Source organism: Rhipicephalus microplus, chromosome 3, assembly GCF_043290135.1.
Source record: "Rhipicephalus microplus isolate Deutch F79 chromosome 3, USDA_Rmic, whole genome shotgun sequence".
NCBI lineage: Eukaryota > Metazoa > Arthropoda > Arachnida > Ixodida > Ixodidae > Rhipicephalus > Rhipicephalus microplus.
This window is the reverse complement of record NC_134702.1, coordinates 54016206-54029474: the sequence shown is the minus strand read 5'-3', so window position 1 is coordinate 54029474 and position 13269 is coordinate 54016206. Positions and strand designations below refer to the sequence as shown.

Here is a 13269-nt window from a genome sequence, read left to right as displayed (position 1 = left end):
GGAGGCTGTGCGCTTTGTTTTTGCTCTTTTTTCTTGACGCTGTGCTTGCATGGCGCTATAAGCAAAGAGGTTTCTCCTGCATTCGACAGATGGCACTCTGCCATAAAAAGACTTTTAAATTTTGATTGACGTCGTCCGAGCCACACTGCTTACAACTGTTTAGCATGGTTGTCAAACTATGTTTTTACTTTTATTGTGTCATAACCGTAATTACTCGAATCTAACGCGTACCTTTTTTCCGGTTAAGTGGGTCCATAAATCGCATGCGCACTAGAATCGTGTACGAAAAAAAATGAATACGGTCATTTTATTGCCATCGGCATTTCCAAAATGGTCGCCCCCTACGTGCGTCGGCATTGCGTGTCGGCCATTTCTACTAATGTGTTTCCTGTCTGCGGCACTTCGTTCGTGTGCTGAGGGGTTCGTCATCTTGTAGTGCATTCACATCAACGGCATGGAAGGGCTGACTCCAAAGACTGGACGAGTGCACCACGATGCCGCTTTTAAAAGAAAAGTCATTGCGTGTGCACAAACAGACAAAAATCGGGCTGCATCGCGGTCGTTCAAAGTTCCCAAAACATGCGTGCGGGACAGGCGGAAACAAAAGCAGAAGATTGTCGACAGCAAAGCTTCACGTAAAGGCTTCAGTGGACAACTGCAGGGTTGGTTCCTGCAAATTGAGGAGCTGCTCGCCGAGTATGTGCTTGAGCAGCGGGCGGCACAGCGGCCCGTGACGACAGAACTGCTCCATGTGGAAGCTGTGCAGTTAGCCTTAGAAAAGGGGCTAACGCGGAGCGAGTCCAAAGCGAGCAGGTGCTGGCTAACTAACTTTATGAAGAGGAAAGGCTTTTCCCTCCGAAAACGAACGGGCTTATGCCAGAAGTTGCTGGAGGAGCACAAAGATTCACAGTTTTCAGAGGTTGGTCCTCAACTTGCGGCACAACAACGGCTACCTGCTTGAGCAAATCGGGAATGCCGATCAGATGCCTCTTTACTTCGACATGCCTGGCACCACAACTGTCGAGAAGAAGAGGGAGAAGCAAGATAGTGTGCTGACATCTGGCCATGAAAAAACTAGAGTGACGGCAACGCTCTGTTGCACATCAGATGGGCACAAGCTTCTCCTGTACCTGATATTTAAACTGAAGATGCTCCCAAAAGGAGTTGTTTTCCAGAGTGGTGAGATCGTGCGGGCCGATGAGAATGGTTGGATGACGACAGACCTGGTCGCCGATTGGGTCTATCACGTCTAGCGGAACTGGCCCGGCGCCGGTTTGGGCCTGCGAGTGATGCTCGTCCTTGACGCGTTCAGGTGCCATCTCGACCAGTGGATCAAGGAAAAGCTCGCTGCGCACAATACGGACCTTGTAGTCATACCTGGCGGCATGATGTCACAATTTCAACCGCTAGATGTCTGCCTGAACAAGCCGGTGACGGAAAAGATACGGGCACTTTACACTGACTGGCTGATCAATGGACGACACGATTTCACACCAGGCAACAGGATGAAGTGCCCCTCTCTCCAAGACTTCGCTGCGTGGATGAAGGACGCTTGGTGTGCAATACCAGCAGCCATGGTCATCAAGGCATTCAGGAAATGTGGCATATAGAATGCCATGAACGGTACCAAGGATGAGATGCTTTGGGCCGTTGACAGCGATAAGGAGTTGTCCGACAGCGACAAGGACTGACCTATTATGCGACTCGTAACGCCGCCGCAGTGGTCACAGTTTTAGCTACAGGGCTGGCCGTTAGACTTTATGTTTTATCTTTCGAAACTTCAGTGCATTAAAACCCAAATACTTGTTCTCAATGTGCGAAGGTTGACTCCTATGAACTTTTTTTCTTTTCTCTTCAGTCGTGAAAAATGGGTGCGTGTTACAATCGATGTCTTACTTTTTTTTTTTTTTTTCGCCGTGGAAACTGGGTGCGCGATACAATCGAGGGAATGGTAGAATGAAATAAATATGGTATTTTGTGATATGACAGCTTGATTTAACATTGTTTCTATGGTAAATGTGGGGGGCATTGAATATGCGAGTGGGTTCATTACATGAGTAAATACGGTATACTAAAGGATTGCAAAGAAAAAAAAACAAAAACCAGAAGGCAAGCATTTGTCGCACGGAATTAAACCAGCAACCTCTCAATTCTGAATGCGCGGCACTAACCACTACATCACGGAGCATACGTTGTCTGGAGTGTTTACAGAAAGCCATTTATATACACCATACACCATTTTGCAGTCCTTAGAGCTTTGAAACTTCAGTGCGTTTTCGTTATCTGTGGCGAGATGGCCCGACAGGCTCGCGTTGGGCGCGCTCCGTAAGTCGTCGCCTCGACGAAGCGTTGCCTCCACAGACCGTGGTCTTTCCTGCACACGTGCTTATCAGAGTCGCAATTCCGGAGAGGACGAAGGTCACTTCGCATGCTGCCTTCGACAAAAGGAGCACGCTGCTGACGCACGATGCAGGAAGATGTGTGACAGTTATTCGTGCTTGTTCTGTGTATACTTGTGCGCTCGTTTCGTGCATCTTTCTGTTTGAACAGCGTGCTTTAAATGTCGAGCTGTGACAGTTGTTAGTTTACACTCATCCTGTGTATGCTAATTTCATGCGTTCTTTCTGCTTGAGGTGTGGGCTGCAAGTCCTCGCAATTTTTGCTGTTGCTGAAACAATGCACAATAAATGCTGAACTACCTCTGTAAAGGTAAGTCTCGCTTTCGTGTTATACAAAATCCTATATAGGGAGATCAGCCACATTTTTTTTATAGAACACAGTGGCACTTAACTTAGTATTAGAGCTGTGCGGATAGCCAAGTTTCGGGCGGGAAGCAAATTCAAATAATGACGCTTGAGTGCTAATCGAATCAATATTTGTCTAATATTTTTCCGATACTTCAAAACGAAATTACAGAAAGAAGTTGAAGGGAATACCAAGACATATTATTACGAGATAGGAATATGAAGATCTCTTTGTGTAAGTTGATGAATGGAGAGCCTGCCAAATCCTGTTCACTAGATGTCTTATAAAGATTGGGATAAAGCATAGGTGTTTATTCGTATGATTTGGTACAACCAATGTGGTGCGGATGACGTTTTACGCAATGGCACTGGTATCGGGTCCAGGTCACAAGTTTTTTGCACATGATTTTTGCAAAGGCCAGGTGACTGTGCTCTTTCCCAGTCGCAGACCTGGTCAAGTAGCCCTTTCGCAACAAAAAGTAGTGCATTACATGGTGAAAATAAAAAATATTCCTTAAGCACAGCAACCTGTACACCTAGCGGCAGCGCGACGTTTGCTGCAGGAAAAGGAAACTGATGCTAAGTGCCGCAAAGTGATGCGGGAGATGTAATGTGCAGTACTCCCATGAGCTAGGAAAGCTTTATGTTATGCCGTTTCTCAAATATACCATAAAAGTTCATTAAGTAGGCCCTTGCTAATTAAAAAAATCATTCTGATCTCTTCTGTGGTCCTAGCCAACATATGTATTGTTTAATGATATCAACCAATCGTTACGTTCGTGACATTTGGCCACAACAAGGCCAATTCAGACAATCCTCAGAGCACGTAGAGCGCAAAGTGCGGCACATTTGTGGTGTACAAGAGCAAAAACGGCATTTGAAGTCAACTAAAACAAGGTGGCGTCATCCGTAAGGTTTTGTCCACATGCACAAACGACACTCAGCAGTTTTGCTTTAACTTAAATGCAATGTGTGCGCAGATATCACAAAGTGCAAATATGGCTGAAGCTGTTGAAGATGAAGAGCTCGCTGCAATGGTCAGTGTGCTCCTGGAATAAGACTTGTTTGCTACAATTTGATGAATGAACTACCAGTTACAGGCCATTTCGCCTGCAAAGAATCATCGTGCATGATGTGGCAGAGGCACATAATAATGAAAGAATACAAAACACTTATCGGACTAATTATAATTAAACACTGGAGTCTGGTGCTGTGGTTGCAATGAGAGTGAAGCTGCAAGATGGCAAAAATTGTGTCAGTCGCATGGCTACTATGCAAAGTATGAACTGGATTTATGCATTCATCAACATAATAAAAGTGTACTGATGTAGAACTCTCTAGTCTACTGCTTTCTTGATGCTTTCATTAATTCGACGTTCAGTTAATTCCGGCCTTTGTTTCAGTGCCATGAAATCCGAATTACCAAGCGTTTACTATATCATATTGTTATGGGTGTTGGTGTCATATTTTACAGGAAAAGACACAGGCAAGAGTAAAGATGGCTGACCAACAGACTCGTCCCTCTGTAACACTATCTTCCGGCCCAATAAAGTGGAGGGGTACCGGTTCTCTGAGTAAGCAGCACATATGTGTAGGTCCATGTCTGTGTGCCTGCACTCCCGCAGTACCGATAACATTTGGGAGGCAATGTACAAGCTTCACTTGAACAGTTACCATGACTGTAATAGACGTCTTTTGATGGCATGGATGCAGTTACCACACACAGGAAGCACATGCAAGCTTCACAAGGAATGAAGCTAACATAAGCCTGCTGCTGCCAATTGACACTTACAATGAATTACAACTAGGCGCCGCACTAGTTATGACTTCTGTAGCATTTCAATGCAGAACAACCCTCAGCATGTCAAAAAACTTCATTTGGTCAGGCTTCAGTATGGCATTTCCTCACAATGAGTCTGTGAGGAAATGCTAAGAAAGAGAAAAAGAAGGTACGTACGTCAATCAATGACAACTTGGCATCGTCATCCAGCTCGGCCCCATGTTCTGAAGAACTTCCACCCAGCAGGTAGTTCTGCGTAGGAAAGACATACGTGCATATCAGTGAGGAAAAGCACACTACCGTTATGAGCGAATGAAAAGAAGTGCAGGGGTAAAAGAGGCACCAGAGAAAGTTACACTTTTTGCTCACGCCTGTGCTAATCTGCACACTTTTTTCCTTATCATTTTCTTCTTTTCTTTTTCTTCAATAAACCTCAACAAAACCATTATCAACATGAATGAAATTCTCAATGTAATAAGGTACTTATTTTTTTACCACCATGTTAGCCGAATACAATGAAGCATATTTATACTATCTTGTGTCTTCTCCTCTAAGACCAGTTTTTCACGTGCTAAGTCGCGCCCTGGATCAATACCAGCTTGTCCAGTACACTACTTTACTCAGGATCAAACCAACGCAAGTTTAATGTAGCTTTAGTGCAGCTTTAAAGAACGGCAGAGGTAATAAAGTGCAACAAAATATGGTTCTTGGTGAGGAATACTTGAGACTGAATAGAAGCAGAGTCATTCCCAAAGGTAGGAATCAGCCTCCTCACTAAAGGAACGAATGCTCACCACCCAGCTGGACTGAACTGCTATAGAGCTAGCTTTAGAATAGTATACACTCAATTTGCATTTGTTGTGGTTGCCCACTCTTTCCCTCACTTAGTTAACCTTTTAATGCCTGAATTCTGAAACTGCAGAGCAAAATACAAACTGTTTTAATTTTCCGGCTTTAAATAGCAACATTTAAATGATTTCATAATTAAATTTTCTAAAATGCGACGTTAGTGCATACTTTTACTTATGTCGCGAATTCTCGATATGCCACAGAAGTGAGAACCTTACAGCAAAAAAAAAAGCACTTCAGAACATCGTAACATGTCATGCGCCGCCTCTTCGGTGCGTCCACACCAAGTAAACAGTCATTGAAGATGGAACTTACCATGTCACCCACGCAAAAAAGAACGAAAAAGTAAGCTTTTGCAAGCGCTGTGCGCTCTTAGTCATTAGCTACAAAACAATTGGCTCTAGCATAAAATACTTTAGACGAGACGGCGCTAGATTTTTTACGCTAAAAGCTACGTTCCCCGTGAGTACTTGACAGCTGGCATTAAAGGAGGCACAGGTTTTGTGACTTGTTTGCTCAAAGTTTTTCACTATGTCGCGAATTAGCAACACTCGGCACTAAAAGGTTAAAGGAGCACCGACACTAACATTAAATATTTTCAGATTGTCACTCTATATAAGACCAGGGTGCCCGGGAATGCATCGTATATATTTTTAATACTGCTACCATGAAAAATCACCTTTGCTTCGATATCGAGGGAGCGGCCTTTCCGTAACATGTCATGGCACTCTCACATCACGGGCAGACAGCAATTCACAACTAACTAGTAGCAGATTGGCCATCTGCTCGTGGTGCCCATCAACAGCAACAGGTGCACTGTTTCCAGCGAACCCGACAGTGTTTTCGGTAATTTAGGCTGCATAGAGGACGCAAAGTATGCACGCAGTGAAGCTGTGTCGACTCATCAGGATAATCTCCATTGCGATGAGGCTGGCCTGCTGGTGCTCAGCAATGAACACTCTTAAGATCAAAGAAAAAAATTTGGCAGATCCCAAGTACCTTAGAGATCAATTTTATGCGGAGCATGCAGATGGATGGTGACCGCATTGTAATTTTTTATTGAGTGAGACATTACCAAGTGGCGCTAAAGATACGTACAAATGCACGTACAGACATATGTTAAACAGCCAGATATGTTATATATATCCAGTTCTTTACAGTTGTGTAGTGATGCCAAGCCCCCCCTCACCCTAACCCTCATGAATGTTAGCAACATCAAAAATGGTAAGTTGATACAAAGCACTGGTGCTCACGAGAAGGGTAGCCCTGGCCAAAGCTACATATATCAACTTCAGCGAATGGCAGCCTAGCTACAGCAGTACGCAAAGAAATGCTTCGCATTTAATATTTGGTACATGTTGGCAGACTTCAGTGTGTGGAGAGCGTTGACACTGTATACCAAAGAAACGAAAATGTCCCTTTTGCAATGTCTCCAAATCGTGTCAGAACCCCTTTAATGGGAGCCTAGAAGAGGTTAGCATATCATGCATGCGCAGCTGCAGCAAATGCTAATGCAAAGCTTTATGTATGCTATTCTAAAACTCTCTGTTGTTGTCGCCATGCTTCAAGCGATTTGTATTGTTTTAAACCTCCACTTTGTAACGCTGTCATACTAATTAGGCCATACAACTTTTTATCTCTTGGAATGCATTTAGATTGAATCAATTTACTTCTCTCTTTAAGATAATAAAGCTTCTCTAACTTTTTGACCGTAATCACTGTTACTCGTTGAAAAATGCTAACCCTGTATGTTTTGCCTGTAGTGACAAGTATTCCGAAGGAGTACGGCCACTAGCGTGAGTCCGATCTTAGCAAGCCGCAGGGCCCGCGTTAACCGTCAAGGTGGCGAGAACACGATACTGCTCAAGGTCGCAACACTTCATTGTCTGTGGAAACACCAAAATGCAGTACAGCCTGTTGCAAAGGTGCGGCGAGAAAGCAAATGGGCTTGTCCACGCCATGGGCGAAAAGTACTACACAGGGTGCCACGAGCACGTCTTCGTGGTAAAAGTGATTCACGGAGACACCAGGACCAAGGCCCAGTTGCTCTAGCAAGGGCAAAGGCACTCGCGTTGGCTTCGGAGAGATACGGGTCGACGCAGCTTGGCCACATACTAGGACACCGTACCGCAAAAAAAGGGTACCATTCAAAAAGGGGCAACAAAAGGTGAGCGTTCACCTCGGGCGCGAGGCGCCATCAGCGAAGTCCGAAGAGCCCCAAACAACGGGAGTTGACGGACGGAAAAGGGAATGTGTGCTCACCATAAGCTGTCCCAGAGAATCTCTGACTCACTCCCGACGCACGCGCGCAACACCTCTTGGGAGACCCCGCGCGCGGCGTCACAGTCGACATCCGCTACCGGGTGAGAGGGGTTAAACGTCATTTCTTACTCTCCTAGCGTGGCAGACAGCGGAGGAGGGGAGTCATGTCGGGACATGAGAACGGCAGAAAAGACGGCAAAGCCCGTGCAAAGGCAGCGGGCTTGCCTCAATTTCCACATGCCTCCGAAGGTGTCTTATTATTATCAAAAGCTCGCAACTACTATGGCATGAAATCTGTCATATAGAGCTGTTTTATTATAAAACTCTGGCACTCAATCTAGTGTTGTCATGTAATCTACAATTTCAAAGAAAAAAGCTCCACAATTCCTTCTTTTGTCACCGTAATTCACTCTATTTTGTCTTTGTTACCTTGTATCGCAGTTACTGCACTTTTATTTTTGTTGATGCATTAATTTCTTGTGACTTAGTTTCTAGTGTACTTGTTGCTTACTAGTACATCCCTTCTTGCCATCTGTCCATGCATTTTTTTTTTCATCATTGGCCCCCTACACCCTTCAGACTATGAGGCACTGATCTGCAAAATGACTCTTAGCATTTTGTTCAACGATACCATAAGCTTGGGACGTGACAAGTCTCAAGTAGCTGTAGAGCCAGTGTGCTGTAAGACGACAACAATATAGGAATTTCAATATTTCCTGCAGCACCAACTAGGGAAGCAACCTGACATCGTTTGATAATTGGAAAACGAAGCTGCCCACTTAGTCTCACCTCTGGCCTCACGAAGAGGTCGTACTTTTCTTCTCGTTCCACGAATAGGATCCGGTTAGATGAGTCCCGAGTCCAGAGCAGGAGATTCTCCACCAGATTCTCGTGGTCCTCATAGACACGTTCTGCGTCCAAGTAGAAAAGGCATTCCCACCTCAATGGAAAAAAGTTCGACCAAAAGCAAACAACTTGATCATATCGCAAATATTCTTAAATTATGTGATCATACGAAACACAGTCAATGACTAAGACATGCAGCAACAAGGATGGGTAGCATGCTCAAGCCACCCATTCATGTCACTATATGACTAGTATTAATAAAGCTTAGACAAATGCCTTGATGCAACCCTCGTTGACACGGTAATCTTTTGGACATGTGCATTATGGGTATAAAAGTGCTCCTCGAGCGCATGATAAAACCGGTTGGTAATGAGCACACTGAAACTTTCTTTGAACAAAATGCTTAGAACAAATGGTTTCATGCTCGACTGACCCATGTAGAGCTGTGGGATGCTCTCCAGGATGGCCCACTTGGGATCCATGGGGACGTGGTTCTTGTCAGCAAGCAGGCGCGTCACGTGAACGATGCTCATGCGCTCATCCACCAGCAGACTCTTGGCGCTGTTGTCGGCGCTGAATGCCTTGATGAACAGCTGCAAATGCAGTGACAACTCACTTGTTGAGACACACCACGTGCGCAGTAGTTAGCTTGTACTCGGTACCACAGTTTGTCACTGCAAAAACACCTCGTACAGTAGTGCAATACCAAGCAGGGTACGACTTTCACATACTGACCTCTCCCATGTGGACGTATGACAAGAATTCGTTATAGGTGAATTACATGGTGCCAACCAGGAAGAGCAGCTTTTTTCATGGACACAACAGAGCAGTTGCAAGTACTGTACATTGTAGGCCAGCAATATAATAAGAGCTGGTAAATATTCACAGGTGGAAAAAAAACTATTTTCCTTTTGGAAGCCTCAATTCAATACAGTCAGACCTTGATACAGGTACAATTTATCTTATACAACAAAGGAAACATGTCACTTTGCAGGTCCAGCTTCATTTCGATGAAGTGTGCCCAGACAAAGTAGTGGTGAGCACACCGAAAGCTATGCAGGAAGGGGGTGACACTGAGGCAAAAGGATGTGCCCCACTTTCAGCACTAAGCATTTCTTTTTATCTTCAAATGCGTGACTTACTTCCAGTGTTATTACGAGCACGAGAACTTGACAGCATCTCACAGCAGCCATGGTAACTATGGAGCTCACAATGCTGAAATTAGCCAATGGCCGTGGACTTCCGGTTTACAGAGTAATCATTTGAGCATATGACATCATTTGTCAACAGATAAGCGAACGATTTCTGACTTTGAGAATTAATTACAAACTGCAAGCTGAGTGCTGTGCTATAACACCTGGCTCGCATGTACTCGGGAGCCTCGACAACAAATAAGCTGCTGCTTTGTGGGGACCTTAAAGGGGTACTGACACGAAAACTTTGGCCTCGCGTTTTTCAGCTGCAATGTGTTGCTTGGGGCTTGTTAGTCATGACACGACACATCGTTTCTTGTAGCACGTGACAGATGATTAATTAGAGGCCCCTCATTATCGATCAATGTCGGTTTTTGTTTGAGAGCTCCGAAAACTGTGTGCAACTGTCGCCACCTAGCATGTGCAGCTCTTGACCACGTCAACACACTGAACTGTGACACACTTCCGCACCGTCCGCATCAAGAATTACTTTCCAACAGGAAACGGGACTACAATGTCCACAAACGCAAAACTTTCTAAGCATGTGCCACAACCACGCACCCGCAACCAGCCGCCGAAAAATATATGCAGCGCGAACAAACGCGCCAAAACAAAAATGGCGGCTATGATGTCATCATGACTTGTTTTGTTGGGTCCAGCGTGGTGACGTGACAAAAGTAGGGGGTCCCAGAAGGCTTCCCTTCGATAGTATCAATGACACGATGGAATTAAAGGCTCTTGCAAACTTCAAAATTCTTTTAAAATACCTTCCCAGCTATTTTTGCTAATGATATACGAATGTTCCAGGGAGTGGATCCCACAGGCTATCTCGGCCGCGAAATTTCATGTCAGTGCCCCTTTAAGGCCATTACAGAGTCCACAACCGGAGAAGTTGTTCACATTCACTTGTCATGAAAAGTTGTTCTGTGTACACAAATTGTCATCAGTTAACGAAGTCGTCCTAGGCGAGGAGTAAAGGCAAGCCCTCCTTGTCATCATGTCCACCATCGATGGGTGGTACGCCTGTTAAGCAGATAGGCAGCAATGCAATGACAAGTTGAAAAAACACATAGCCAATCTTACGAAAGAAGCGAAAACATGTGCAACTAAACTGTCAGCAAGATTAGAAATACACCTCCAACCGCTTGCAGGGGATGCTGGCAACCGATAAAATGTGGCCGCTGTCAAGATCCAAGCAAAAGCCAAGCACCAAGTGACACAAATCATCAAAGATTTATAGAAAAGAATAATTTGAATATGCAGTCACTGTTTCAATGCTGCGTAACAAATACTGAGCTGAGAATAATTAAGAAGTCCATCAAAATATTCGAGTTACTCAAAGCAGCTTAGCCAAAATTACTACACCAAGGTAGGGTAAGGTGACAAACAAAATGAAAAGTTAACTGCAGCAAAATTGGACCGGTTGAATCCTGTATGACCGACCTCAGAAGCGCCTGCCGAGTGGAAACACACAACCCAAACCAAAAATTAATGACATCTTCGCAAAGGAAACCCTAATGGGATGTGAAGCAGCAGCGTTGCGCACGGATGCGATCGGCGTTTTTCACTCGCGCCTCGTAAGAGTCGTTGGTCTTCCACTGCCGACCCTTGCATTCGACTTCCTTGGCTCGCCCCTTGTCGGTGTTGAAGCCGCGATGTCGCCATTCCCAAACACAATTGGCTTTGATAACCCTCGCAGCGCCGGTGACAGCCGGGTTGCCTAAATCTCTTTGGCCCATATCTTGGCGGGCAAAGGAGCTTTGCTTTTTGGCGCAGGTGAAGGAGAGAGTGACGTCAACCCACACTACGAGGGAAGGCATTACCTACTTGGCACTGCCCCGACACCTGTGGCGAGGGGACTGCGAAGCGGCCCATCGGCACAGAAACACGGACGAACAGCGTTACACAGGCTAGTCAAAGAGCTGCTTAGCATCTAAAAAGCTACAGCAATTGCACAGCGCTAACGTGTTGTCACGGCAAGCTTCCAGAGCATGTAGTCTTGAATAGATTAGAAGCAGCTTGGTACAAAATAAATCCTGTGAACACACATGTAGGTTTCCGAAATAACCTGTCGCCACAAGATGTGTCCCTTTGGGAAAGCATTTTGGATGCTGCACTACTTCTACAGAGATATGACCTCGTCTCCTTTGTTCTTTGAAGGCATTTTAATGAACACAGAATGGAATATCTCGCTGCATTTTTTTCGTACAAGTCTGACTGTGATTTTTGTTTACATTCATCCTTAGACACACGAAGGACATTTAATGGCACTCTGCTATGTCAAGGTCTGACTGTATATTGTGTCGTCATGGCCAAATGCGATGCTACATCCACTGCACGCACACACACACACATGCCAGCAGCACAAGAGAAGAAGGCTACCTTCTGCACGCTGGCCTCCTTCATTTTCTCCAAAGCTATCCTAATCTTTTCAGCCTTGAGACGCGCAGCTTGCTCAGCCTGAAGAGAGAGAGGTGAGAAGAGAGTTCAATGAGAGGAAGGAAGCACAGTTGAGAGGCACACTCACGCCTGTTTACAGGCATGGGTGACTTCTAGAAGACAGGACGTGCAAGCGCAGACACAAGAAAGAAGTCAAGATAGAAGTCAGGACATTACAAATGCCGATTAACAACTGTAAATGTGCATAATGGCGAAACAGAAAGAAGGCACGAAAAGTTATCTGTGCATGCCCAGGCAAAAGACGAGCCTATCTTTCCCGTACACATGATGGTCTACGTGAAAGATTGTCTATGTTAACGCATCTGATTTCCTCTTAGTGCAAGTTAATTGATGGCTGGTTCACGCATGAGCTACCACAATTCATGATATGCCATACTCCGATCATTAGATGCTCTTCTTCACTCCTGTGACGCTACCACGGTGTAAGAATAGGTAATGTTAGGTGATGACACTGCGGCCGGCGCTGCATCCAGGTTGTGTTCGCCTCCTGGGCTGTGTCCCTCTGATGCAACAGATGGCGTTCACTGGGGAGCGACACCGATTTGTGTGTAGAAGGTAATTGCTGTGAAGCCTCGCTTGTTTATTACGCCCGATATACATAAGTACATGGAAGCCACTAAATTAATACACTGTGACTTGCCACTTATGCAAGCGCTCTGATTTATGCAGAGCCTTGAAAAGCAACACACGCTCCGTACAAGTCCAATACCTAGACTTGCAATTCGGGACAAAGCACACTTGCCCATTTCAAGGTGCCGCCTGCGAAAAGACCGCTGACGCGAACTCGAAGTGGTATGCAGCGTCAGGGTATATATACATGCACTGAATCACAAATCGCAAATCAGCAAAACAAATGCACAGAAAAGACTCACAGGCACAGGGAAACGCGTTTCTAAATCACAAAATCCTATGCACACAAATCTTTCAGGTATATATTCCATTGCGTGCAAATACCTGGTGCTCTAGGGAGCCTTCATGTGCACGCCGCCTCCGTGGCAGCGCGCACATGAAGGCTCCCGAGGGCGCCCCATATAGTAGCGCCATCCCAACTCGCGTGATGGAAACTACTTGTAGCTCAAGGTCATTAGTGAAACGATCTGCCCGCGCCTTTACCTTACGCGAAGTGGCAGGTGTC

At 45.3% G+C, this 13269-nt stretch overlaps 1 protein-coding gene across 3 annotated transcripts in view; it reads right to left on the bottom strand.

Moving 5' to 3' along the window:
* The window catches only part of LOC142803737 (ras-associated and pleckstrin homology domains-containing protein 1-like), a 74674-nt gene that overhangs the window by 24430 nt on the left and 36975 nt on the right, over nt 1-13269 (bottom strand). For 2 of the 3 annotated variants that reach the window (XM_075889587.1, XM_075889588.1), the window contains exons 8-11: nt 12057-12134; nt 8915-9074; nt 8425-8546; nt 4702-4776 (exon numbers count right to left, since the gene is read on the bottom strand). In XM_075889587.1, the coding sequence (XP_075745702.1) occupies nt 4702-4776; nt 8425-8546; nt 8915-9074; nt 12057-12134 (435 nt within the window). The remainder of the gene's footprint in view (nt 1-4701; nt 4777-8424; nt 8547-8914; nt 9075-12056; nt 12135-13269) is intronic. The other variant, XM_075889589.1, reaches the window with a different exon arrangement.